The sequence below is a fragment of the Malaclemys terrapin genome, chromosome 16 (genome assembly GCF_027887155.1).
Source record: "Malaclemys terrapin pileata isolate rMalTer1 chromosome 16, rMalTer1.hap1, whole genome shotgun sequence".
Taxonomy (NCBI): domain Eukaryota; kingdom Metazoa; phylum Chordata; order Testudines; family Emydidae; genus Malaclemys; species Malaclemys terrapin.
Window position 1 is genome coordinate 10,899,787 of NC_071520.1, and position 12,096 is coordinate 10,911,882.

Sequence of the window (12,096 nt, forward strand, 5' to 3'; positions counted from 1 at the left end):
AGTTACACCAAGCATTAATTTGTCCCACACCATCCGATATACTATCCTTTCTCCTCTACGTTCCCAAAGACTAACACAATTATAAAGAGCAGGCAGCTTTCATGTTGACAATGACCTGCAACAGGAAAAGTAACTGGGCTTGTAGCAGGTTTGCTTCTTTATGGTGGATACGATACATATGAAAAGCTGCTAAGGGGGAGAGAGGATTCCACTTTTTAACTTTAGCTATTCAGACCTTGTCTATCCTGAAAGACTCTATGGACAAATGGAGAACTGTTACAAACATGGACATGGCAGAAGAGCAGAACTTGAACTGCTGAAAGAGGAATGGATTTTTAATTCACTTTTTTTTTTAAATGTGTTTTTGTCTGCTCATGCCAGCATATTTAACTCCTAAAATCTAATGAGCTCTTGAGAGGAAGGACATCTTAAAGATTCAAATGCTTCCATCAATTAAATCAAAGTATGAAAAAATTCCCAATGTTTCACCCAACACCTCCTGCAAAACCAGAGAAGACTCGACTTGAAATTTCAGATATTTCTAACACAAAAAACAAAAGCAAAACAAAAAATTAGCTTTCGGGTCTTCTTTATACATTGTAAAGCACCACAAAAACGGCACAAACCCCATTTTTCAGACTTCTGCAATTCACCTTTAATCTTCCCACTGTCTGAATATATTAGATGGAGAGAAAAAGCCATTATCGATGCAAGCAATAAGCTATCCGACCAGATGGCAGAGCACTTTGAATTTAAGGACTGTAACAGTTGTAGCTGGCACAGCTCAACTCCTATGGCTTTAGAAGCATGTAGGGAAGACTCTTAAGATGGTCCTACAAACATTATCTGTGTGGTCACCCATGAAGATGCTCTTCAGCAAGCCAATAAACCACCGGGGATACATTACTAGTAAGAACACACTGAAAACCTGGCACTAGAAGCCAAATGCCACTCAGCCAAAACCACATCTCTGAAAAGTGCCTAAGCTGTGGGATATGAGGGGGAAAAAAACAAGACTGCCTCCTCCTACAATACAACTATCAGTTTGTTGCTATTGGAAGTTCTTCTCCAACATCTAACTAGACCAGGGGTCGGCAACCTTTCAGAAGTGGTGTGCCGAGTCTTCATTTATTCACTCTAATTTAAGGTTTTGCGTGCCAGTCATACATTTTAACGTTTTTAGAAGGACTCTTTCTATAAGTCTATAATATATAACTAAACTATTGTTGTATGTAAAGTAAATAATGTTTTTAAAATGTTTAAGAAGCTTCATTTAAAATTAAATTAAAATGCAGAGTCCCCCGGACCGGTGGCCAGGACCCGGGCAGTGTGAGTGCCACTGAAAATCAGCTCGTGTGCCACCTTCGGCACGCTTGCCATAGGTTGCCTACCCCTGAACTAGACTGTTGACCACTTCCATATGGGAGGGGGTTTGCTCACTAAGAAGGGAACTGCTGCTCCCCATGAATGTTAGGGCTGCAGCATGCCTCCTAAAGGCCAACTGACTGTTTCTCAACAGTTTTATCCCAAGACAGTTTAGACTGTCTTTTCTGAAGGTGTTAGTGCCGGCTTGAAGCTAGCACTGTAATTCGAGCTTCTGAGTCCAGTAATAAAACTGTGATTTTCTTGGAGCAGCTCTTAAGAGAATGTCTGGTTTCTATTAAAGGTATGATGGAAGTAATGGATTGCAGCCCTACCCCAGTGTTTGATTTAATCAGTTTCATAAGCAGAACTTGGTCACCCTAACATCTCCCAGAACTCTAGGGAATTTTTGGGGATCCATCTTCCTTCCCTGATAGGGGTGGGAGGTAAACAGAGATTCTATGGAGCTTTCGCATGAAGCCAGTTGTTTGACATACTCCTCTGCTGAGGAGTTGTGGATGGTTCATAAGGTTGCTCTGCACCTGAGGGAGCAGCAGAGAAAGGACATGGTGCCGGAATGAATTCTGAACATGATTGTATCATGGTTGCAATGCGATTGCAAAGTCTGCCAGTCAGTTTCATCTCAAAGGTTCCTAGGAGATCACTTTACACATGCAAGCCAGGCCTAAAAACAGAAGCCAGACACTACAGCAATGGCAGGGGAAAGAATTACTGCTGATTGAGAGAGCAGTAAAAGGTGCAATTCTCCTAGTCAGGATACAAGCAGAGGGAAGGGTGAGTGGTTTAAAATGTGCACAAGGGAAAGGCAGGGAGGTCTATGGCAGATCAATCGAAGACAGGGTGCACGATAATGGAAGAGCACAAGCAGGGTACAGGCCAGTGGTGAGGTAAAAGCTAAGAAAGAGTGGAGTGGGATACACACTGGGGGGGAGGGGAGGTGGAGGCACAGGCAGATTTACAAACCAATTTGGGGTGTAGGAAAGTGGGAGATGGAGGGGTTGCAAGCTCAGGGAGGTGTGTTCGGGGGGGAGGGGCTGAGGAGGATGCAGGCAGAGGCCCATGAGGGGTTGCAGGCTGGGGGCGATCTGGGGGCACAGGCTAAGGGATAAGCACGTGTAGGAGAGATGAAGGAGGTGCAGGTTGAGGGATGTGGGGGAGGGGTGCAGGCTGAAGGGGGTCTTGGGGATGCAAGATCAGGGGCTGCGTAGGAGGGCAGACTTGAGGATGCATGGGGAATGCAGGGGGTATAGGCAGAGGTGATGCAGGCTCGGGGTTGCGGGCTGAGGGATGGAGTGCGGGGGATGCAGGCTGAGGGAGGTACAAGCAGAGGCAGGTGACAGGGGGGTGTGGGCTGAAGGGAGTGGGGGTGCAGCCTGGAAAGGAAAGGGTGTGGGCTAAGGGGGGCTGTGAGGGATGCAATCAGAGGCGGATGAGAGGTTAGAGGTGTGTTGTGAAGGGACTGGGGGTGCAGACTGGAGGGGAAGGGGCTCAGGGGTGTGTGGATGTGCAATGGGGGGTGCAATCTGAGGAAGAGGGGGTGGGGGTACAACCAGGGGGGGTGCAGATTTGGGAGGGAGGGCTGATGGGGCTATAGGGAGGGGCTGAACGGAATGCAGGCAGAGGCCGGTGAGGGGTTAGGGGTGCAGGCTGGAGGGGGACGCGGTGGAGGGGTGCGGACTGGGAGGGAAGGGCTGAGAAGGATGCAGACAGAGACCGGAGAGAGGTTAGGGGTGCTAGGGGTGCGGGCTGGAAGGGCTTGTAGGAGGGGCTGAGGGTTCCATGCTGGAAGGAGAGTGTGGGGATGCAGGCAGGGAGGAGGAAGGGGTTGAGGGAGTTCTGGCAAGAGGAGGTGCTGAGGGGATGCAGGAAGAGGTCGGGAAAGGGTGTGGGCTGGGGCCAGAAGGGGACTTGGGGTTTCAGGCTGGAAGGGTGCAGGGAGAGGCCGGGGAAGTGAGGTGCGGGCGGACGGGGATGTGGGAGTTCAGGCTAGGGGGGTGCAGAGAGTGGCCGGGAAGGGGTTGGGTGCGGATGGGGAGGTGGAGGTGCGGGCTTGGGGAGTGCAGGGAGAGCTCAGGGGGGTAGGGGTGCAGGCGGAGGGGGGTGCAGGTGGAGGGAGCTGAGGAGGATGCAGGGAGAGGCCAAGGAAGGGGGGTGTGGGCTGGGGGCGGAGGGGGACATGGGGGTTCAGGCTGGGGGGATGCAGGGAGAGGTCAGGGAGGAATTGAGGCTGCGGGTTGGGGGTGGAGGGGGATGTGAGGGTTCAAGCTAGGGGTGGAGGAGGATGTGGGAGTGCAGGGGGGGTGGAGGTGCAGCCGGGGAAGGGTGCGGGCTGGGGGCGGAGGGGGACGTGGGGGTTCAAGCTGGGGGGATGTAGGGAGCGCCCCGGGAGGGGAGGTTCAGGCGGGGGGTTGGGGGTGGAGGCAGAGGGGGTGCAGCCAGGGAAGGGTGCGGGCTGGGGCGGAGGGGGACGTGGGGGTGCAGGCTGGAGGGGGTGTAGGGAGAGCCCCGGGAGGAGAGGTTCAGGTGGGGGGGTTGGGGGTGCAGGCTGAGGGGGACGTGGGGGTGAGGCTGGAGAGGGTGTAGGGAGCGCCCCGGGAGGAGAGGTTCAGGTGGGGGGGTTGGGGGTGCAGGCTGAGGGGGACGTGGGGGTGAGGCTGGAGGGGGTGTAGGGAGCGCCCCGGGAGGAGAGGTTCAGGTGGGGGGGTTGGGGGTGCAGGCTGAGGGGGACGTGGGGGTGAGGCTGGAGAGGGTGTAGGGAGCGCCCCGGGAGGGGAGGTTCAGGCGGGGGGGTTGGGGGTGGAGGCAGAGGGGGTGCAGCCAGGGAAGGGTGCGGGCTGGGGCAGAGGGGGACGTGGGGGTGCAGGCTGGAGGGGATGTAGGGAGAGCCCCGGGAGGAGAGGTTCAGGCGGGGGGGTTGGGGGTGGAGGCAGAGGGGGTGCAGCCAGGGAAGGGTGCGGGCTGGGGCGGAGGGGGACGTGGGGGTGAGGCTGGAGGGGATGTAGGGAGCGCCCCGGGAGGAGAGGTTCAGGTGGGGGGGTTGGGGGTGCAGGCTGAGGGGGACGTGGGGGTGAGGCTGGAGGGGGTGTAGGGAGCGCCCCGGGAGGGGGGGTTCAGGCGGGGGGGTTGGGGGTGGAGGTTGGGGGCGGAGGGGGACGTGGGGGTGCAGGCTGGAGGGAGTGTAGGGAGCGCCCCGGGAGGGGGGGTTCAGGCGGGGGGGTTGGGGGTGGAGGTTGGGGGCGGAGGGGGACGTGGGGGTGAGGCTGGAGGGGGTGTAGGGAGCACCCCGGGAGGAGAGGTTCAGGTGGGGGGGTTGGGGGTGCAGGCTGAGGGGGACGTGGGGGTGAGGCTGGAGGGGATGTAGGGAGAGCCCCGGGAGGAGAGGTTCAGGCGGGGGGGTTGGGGGTGGAGGCAGAGGGGGTGCAGCCAGGGAAGGGTGCGGGCTGGGGCGGAGGGGGACGTGGGGGTGCAGGCTGGAGGGGGTGTAGGGAGCGCCCCGGGAGGAGAGGTTCAGGTGGGGGGGTTGGGGGTGCAGGCTGAGGGGGACGTGGGGGTGAGGCTGGAGGGGGTGTAGGGAGCGCCCCGGGAGGGGGGGTTCAGGTGGGGGGGTTGGGGGTGGAGGTTGGGGGCGGAGGGGGACGTGGGGGTGAGGCTGGAGGGGGTGTAGGGAGAGCCCCGGGAGGAGAGGTTCAGGTGGGGGGGTTGGGGGTGCAGGCTGAGGGGGACGTGGGGGTGAGGCTGGAGGGGGTGTAGGGAGCGCCCCGGGAGGAGAGGTTCAGGTGGGGGGGTTGGGGGTGCAGGCTGAGGGGGACGTGGGGGTGAGGCTGGAGGGGGTGTAGGGAGCGCCCCGGGAGGGGGGGTTCAGGTGGGGGGGTTGGGGGTGGAGGTTGGGGGCGGAGGGGGACGTGGGGGTGCAGGCTGGAGGGGGTGTAGGGAGAGCCCCGGGAGGAGAGGTTCAGGTGGGGGGGTTGGGGGTGCAGGCTGAGGGGGACGTGGGGGTTCAAGCTGGGGGGTGTAGGGAGCGCCCCGGGAGGAGAGGTTCAGGTGGGGGGGTTGGGGGTGCAGGCTGAGGGGGACGTGGGGGTGAGGCTGGAGGGGATGTAGGGAGCGCCCCGGGAGGGGGGGTTCAGGTGGGGGGGTTGGGGGTGGAGGTTGGGGGCGGAGGGGGACGTGGGGGTGCAGGCTGGAGGGGGTGTAGGGAGAGCCCCGGGAGGAGAGGTTCAGGTGGGGGGGTTGGGGGTGCAGGCTGAGGGGGACGTGGGGGTTCAAGCTGGGGGGTGTAGGGAGAGCCCCAGGAGGCGGGATTGGGGGTGGAGGCTGGGGGCGGAGGGGGATTGGGGGGGTGCAGGCTGGGGGCGCTGGGGGCGGCGGTTATCGCCCGTAGTCGCTGCCCGGGGGGCCCTGCCCGGGTCCCGCACTCACCCAGGTCGTCCATGGTCCGGCCGGGCCCGCAGCCGCCGCTCTCCGCTCGCAGCAACTTTTTCTGCCAGCCCCGCGGGCGCGCTCCCGCACCACCTCTACGGCGTGCGCGCTCCCCGAGCGGCCGGGCGCACGGCGCGCCGCGGTGGTTCCAGTGAGACGCTGCCACCTCGTGGTGGGTCTGAGAACTTCAGCTCCCGTCCTGAGCCAATTCTAGGCGCTGAGCCCCAGCCTGGCGCCGGGGGGCGGTGCGGTTAGGAGGCAGCGTGACACGGGGGGCTGTGCCACAGGACGGTACCATGGGCGGTGGGAAGGGGGACTGTGCCACAGGACGGTACAGTGGAGGGGGGCTGTGCCACAGGACGGTACCATGGGCGGTGGGAAGGGGGACTGTGCCACAGGACGGTACCGTGGAGGGGGGTTGTGCCACAGGATGGTGCCATGAGAGGTTCTGCCACAGACTGGTGCCACGGGGGGCTGTGCCACAAGATGGTGTCAGGGAGTCTGTGCCACAGGACAATCCCACGGGGACTGTGCCACAGACGGTCCCAGGGGAACTGTGCCAGAGGCTGGTGTCTGGGTAGGCTGTGCCACGGGACAGTCCCATGGGGGTTGTGCCACAGGATGCTGTGTGATGCATGGTGACTGGATGTTGCATCACATGCCAGGGGCGTGAAGGGGGGGTGCTGTGCTGCAGTGTGGAGCAAGGTGGACACGACTGTGGGGTGGTGCCAGGGGCATGCTGCGTCATGAGGTAGGTCCAAAGGTGCTGGACCCCAGGTGGACCCATGAATTATGCAATGCCCCTCTGTAGTGCTGGGCAGCCCATGGCTTGTTAGTGGTACCTGACCACTGAGGCAGCTGAGACTCCACTAAGGCACTGCCACCTGGTGGTGGGCCTGGGAACTCCAGCTCCCAGCCTGAAGGGATTATAAATGAAGTGGGCTGTAGCCCACGAAAGCTTATGCCCAAATAAGCGTGTGAGTCTCTAAGGTGCCACAAGGACTCCTCATTGTTTTAACAATCCACATGTATGTCTAGCCCACTTAATGATGTACCATCCCCTTATGGTAGCCTACCTAGCTTCTTCAGACACCCTAGCAGGAAGCTGTGTCAGTCTGGTTTCCCCAAACAGCTCCCCAACTACTACCCTCTTGAGAGAGGGAGGGAGTCCCTGATGATCCAGTTAGAAGGTCCTTTGTTCTTGTTGGTTACCAGGCCTTGGACTTGCTTGTCCAAACCAGTTCAGTAGCCTCAGCTGGATATAGGGCCAGATGCCTCAGAACCAATGGCTCTACCATTGTCCCATAAGGGCTGCCAAGTATTTACTGTGGGGTGGCTCACTCTCAGCCATTGTTTCCGTCCTGACTGCTTTTCCTCACAACCACCTATTAAATTAAGTTAGTATATCCATACAGTAAACATCTGAACCAAATCAACCATACAGTGATCACAAATTATTACAAAGCAGCCCCACTTCTGTCACAGCGAGTCTTTTTACCACTCTGTCCTCTTATCTTATTGTACTCCAGATGACAGGATGGTTAAAAACAGTCACTGGCGCTGGTGAGAGATTTCCTGAAAATTGGCAGTGTAGAAAAGGCCAAAGTGATAGGGAACTCTGACAACACCACTTGTGCACCACTTTTCCTAAAAATGAAACCTAATGAGTCAGGGTATGTTTTTAAAGCGTCACTGCATGTCCTGTAGTGTAGTGTGCACATGCGAGATTGCATTTTTTTGTAAAGAAAACACAGAGACCTTGCGATCAACTATTAACAATCCCCCGTGCTTTATTTTTTCACTCTCCAAACACAGGCACACCCAGTTTCCTGGCTAACACAGTCCAGTAGACATCATTATTTCCCTACTAAGAAGTATCGTCATTAGGTCAAGGGACACTGCACTATCCTCTCCCTGTTCCTGACTGAGACTTTAGAATAATCAGCAGCCTCCAGAAATTCATCCCAGGTTTATGCTGGACCCCATATATGCTGGGAAAGGACATAGGGAGCTTAGAGAGTGCTGTATGGCTATCATTGTGATGCCAATATAATTAATATATAAAACTTATACATCTGTGCTTTGCTATGAAGTCTCATGGGTATGAGTTAAGAAACTCCCAGCAACCTGTGACAAAACAGACATTTTAAACACCATGTGCATGTAGTCTGGCCATGTTGCTATTATCATCTCTAGGTCGTTAACGTTGGTGTATTGCAGTATTACATAGCGAGATGACTTGGGGATCTGTGGGTCTCAGGCATAGATACACACAACCGTGGATTGTTGCGGTTGTTAATTTGGAAGTCCTAAATTCACAGGAATCATGTCTTTCTTTCCCAGCACCACCACCCAAGTTCCTTGGAATCTACATCTTGCTTCCCAGGAACAAGTGACAGACATCTTTCTTGGTGTATACTGTGTTCTGTATCTTAGTGTGAATAAAAAATAAACTGCAGTGCATTTGTATTGATGCCTTGTCTGCATATTTTAATTTCTAAAGTCATCCAGGGACATAGAGTAATCAAGTGATTAGTGAAAATAGCCATATTATGGTAAAGCGAGCTGCATCTTTCCTGCATCATCCACATTAAGGTAGGCTAGGCTGCACTAACCTGTTACGTTCTTGGTTGGAAGCAATGAGCATTGATTCCATGTACAAAATAACTTAGAGAATTTTTTCACTTCAAGGTCCCAGAAGCAAAGACAAGGTTTTCATCTCGAGGCCAAAAGACCAAAAACATCAAGACACTTGATCACGGCCTTGTATAGACCAAGAGACTACCTACACTTGATCTTAGCTCATAGAGAGAGTACAACAGTAATGACTGCTGTTGATAAAGGTTATACACCTCTACCCTGATATAATGCTGTCCTCGGGAGTCAAAAAATCTTACTGCGTTATAGGTGAAACTGCATTATATCAAATTTGCTTTGATCTGCTGGAGCGCAGCCCTGCCCCCCTGGAGCGCTGCTTTACCACATTATATCTGAATTTGTGTTATATCGGGTCGCGTTATATCGGGGTAGAGGTGTATCACTAACTACCTAATGGAGAATTAGGCCATGTGTGCTGGAAAAACTACAGCATGGATTTAGAGATTCAGATAGGTTATAGGCAAAAAGAAAGCAACACCAGGGACTAGCTTTAAAGGCCAATTCTGTGCTGATTTACATCCAGTGCCATCCTATTAAAATCTCAGAGTGCAAATTAGCACAACATTAAACCAACAGTCCAGGGCCTCATTGATTCTGAACAAGTATGTGTCAAGACATGAAAGGCAAATGCAGAATTGGCCCAATCCTGGTTGTTATTGATTGCTTGCAACTCCCATTGAAATGAACGGGCCTCAATACCTCTCAGAATTGGGCCCTTAGGAAATAGACTTTGCTCTAGCTGCTGAACTGAACTCTGTGTGAAATGCTTGGTGAAGTAGAAATGGCAGGGCCATCACCACTGGTGATATGGTTTTCCAATAAAACAGCTTTTAAATCGAAACTCTAAAGACTTGTCTTCATGGCAAGTTAGCTCAAGGTATAGACTCAAGTGGTCTCCTTAATTCAAGTCCCACCCATACACAAAACTGCCTCACTTGAGTTCTTTGGTGCTTTTAACCAGAGTTAACTGGAAGAGGCTAAAACTTGAGTGAGGACAAGATATCAGCTATTAGCATGACCAATCAGTAATGTAGGCCCATGCTAGCTTAATTTAGGTGCTATTAGCCTTCCAATGCCTTTTCACAATGCCTCCTCAGCTGAATATTCTTGCCATCTAGTTCTTCTTTGGTTCAGGGACAGACATCAATTCCCATTTCACGTGTGCTAGTTTGGCATTCAATCCCCACATTCATGTGTGGTATCTAGTGCTAACAAATGCAGTTCTCCAGCTCCGGTACAGAATTTCTTCTGACTGGAATGGCAAGCCAGAGAACACCTTCCTAGTGTGTTGCTATCTGGCTGGAGGCAGACATGAAGGTTTTTGTAGCTCAAGAGGAGTAAGTTGAGTTAACTGTGCAGTGGAGCCATACCCTCAAAGAAAATGACTGCATTGCTGGTGAAAGATGCCAGATGGACAACACTGGAAAATAAAGTCATCAGTTTCTCCTTAGAGCAGGTACAGCACAGAGGCAGGATTCCTTACCCCACCCTGGCCCTACTAACAGGGCAATTTATTAAGTGATCCATCCCCTGTCATTCAATCCCCATATCTGGCAGTCAGAGGCTCCCGGCTCCCCCTTCTCTACTCAAACCACTCAGACCACTTTGTTTCTCTCAAATGTGCTGGATCCCTAGCCATGTAAATAGGGAATACAGTTGTTCATTGAATTTTGAGATAGGGGAGTCAGGCAATGAGTCAACAGCTCAAAAGCTGCACTAAATTTGCACAAAATGAAGGATTGCAGATGCCCTCTTCAATACAGGGATTCAACCCATGGCAACTAAGGCTGTGATGTGATGTAAGTACCTGATAGTCTATCATGATGTGAAAGGTGTGAGATGGGTACTACAGTGGCAGCCACAACACAGAACTTAGCCAGTTAGGATGTTTCAACTAACCACTTCTCAGCAACTGCTTTTTCTAAGTTAAAAGAATATGGTTAATTCATGGTAAAAGTCTAAGATCATTTTTATAAGCAAGAGACATTTACTGGTTAAAGAAAAAAAAACATTCCATACATGCAATTATTCAGCAGCACTAGTAACAAGGAATGATTTAAGATAAAAGCACTCAAAGCTTCTTGGTTAAACCAATGCATCACCTACCACTAGCTGCACTCAGAACCCCAACACACTTAAAAACCTACTATACAAGCTGTAGTAAACACACAAAATTAAACACTGATTTTATAACAACCATATCAGTCTCACAAGAAACTATCAAAAATTCCATTTGTCATGGCAGGGTATTGGGAAAAGTTTTCAAATAGCAATAACAACCCCTCAGATTAACCTCATTAGTTATGATACTGCCACTGTGCAAAGCTATAAAAAAAAAAAAAAAAAAAAAAAATCTTACAAGCCACTAAAATTTGATCACTCTTTCAGGTTAAAGGGAGTTTTCACCAGCACTCAAAATACCCTGAAAACTTTCTTCCATCAGGTCAATGTAAACCTACCTCTGTTATAATTAAGCAATAAGATATTTACATAGACTCTGACTTTCCTTAACTTTATTACCAATTTAAAGACAAGAAAAGATACTGAAGCATTCTGGGATATTTTATGCTAATTAACTAATTGTATCAGGGGGTAGCCGTGTTAGTCTGAATCTGTAAAAAGCAACAGAGGGTTCTGTGGCACCTTTAAGACTAACAGATGTATTGGAGCATAAGCTTTCCTGGGTGAATGCCCACTTCGTCAGACGCATGTGAGAGATTATGTCATACGCTATCAAAGAAACTAACTACTTGTATTGACCCTATAAAATGCCAAGGAAAAAAGCTTAGACTACTGTATTAGAAAAAGACCCCAATGTAAATTATCAAATTAATGTCATACTGGATCATTTACAGTTTGATCGATCATAGAATTTTCATTCTTTCATGGTAAAAGTCTAAGATCACTTTTATAAGTGAGTAAATTCTAATTAATAAGCTCTAATGAATTACACTGCTTGATATCATGTGATGTAGTATGGGTATATTCAAAGCAGTTTCTAGAAACTATTGAAATACCTGTGAACTCTCCAGAAGGGTCTTGTGTGTCACACCAAACTGTTCATTCTCAGTCCTCTGTAGAAAGAAATCCCAGCCTTCTCCCTGGTGGCTGTATTAGCCTCTGCCTGATTTTATTTCATATATATATCTGAGGGGTAGCTGTGTTAGTCTGTATCCACAAAAACAATGAGGAGTCCAATGGCACCTTAAAGACTAACACATTTATTTGGGCACAATCTTTTGTAGGTAACAAAAAAAAAACACTTCCTCAGATGCATGGAGTGAAAATTACAGATACAGGCATAAATATATATTGGCACATGAGGAGAAGGGAGTTACCTTACAAGTGGAGAACCAATGTTGAAGGCCAATTTAGTCAGGATGGATGTAGTCCACTCCCAATAATTGATGAGGTGTCAATATCAAGAGAGGGAAATCTGAAATGGTTGTGGGTGAGGACAAGTCACAAAGCTCAGTCACCAGGTGTGCCATGGCTACATCAGAGATACTGTTCCTGACAGCTTGTAGTCCATCCTTGTGTGGAATATTGGTGTAAAGAGCTTCTACATCCATGGTGACCAGGCTGGTGTTTTCAGGAAGATCACCAATGCATTGTAGTTTCCTCAGGAAGTCAGTG

At 51.6% G+C, this 12,096-nt stretch overlaps 1 protein-coding gene and 1 pseudogene across 1 annotated transcript in view; both read right to left on the minus strand.

Moving 5' to 3' along the window:
- PXN (paxillin) overlaps positions 1-5,877 on the minus strand; it is a 71,478-nt gene extending 65,601 nt beyond the window's left edge. The window contains exon 1 of the mRNA XM_054006308.1: positions 5,803-5,877. Coding sequence (XP_053862283.1) covers positions 5,803-5,815 — 13 coding nt within the window. The 5' untranslated portion in view covers positions 5,816-5,877. The remainder of the gene's footprint in view (positions 1-5,802) is intronic.
- Positions 5,878-10,665: 4,788 nt separating this feature from the next.
- LOC128825006 (U4 spliceosomal RNA) lies at positions 10,666-10,787 on the minus strand (annotated as a pseudogene).
- Between the last annotated feature and the right edge of the window lie 1,309 nt (positions 10,788-12,096).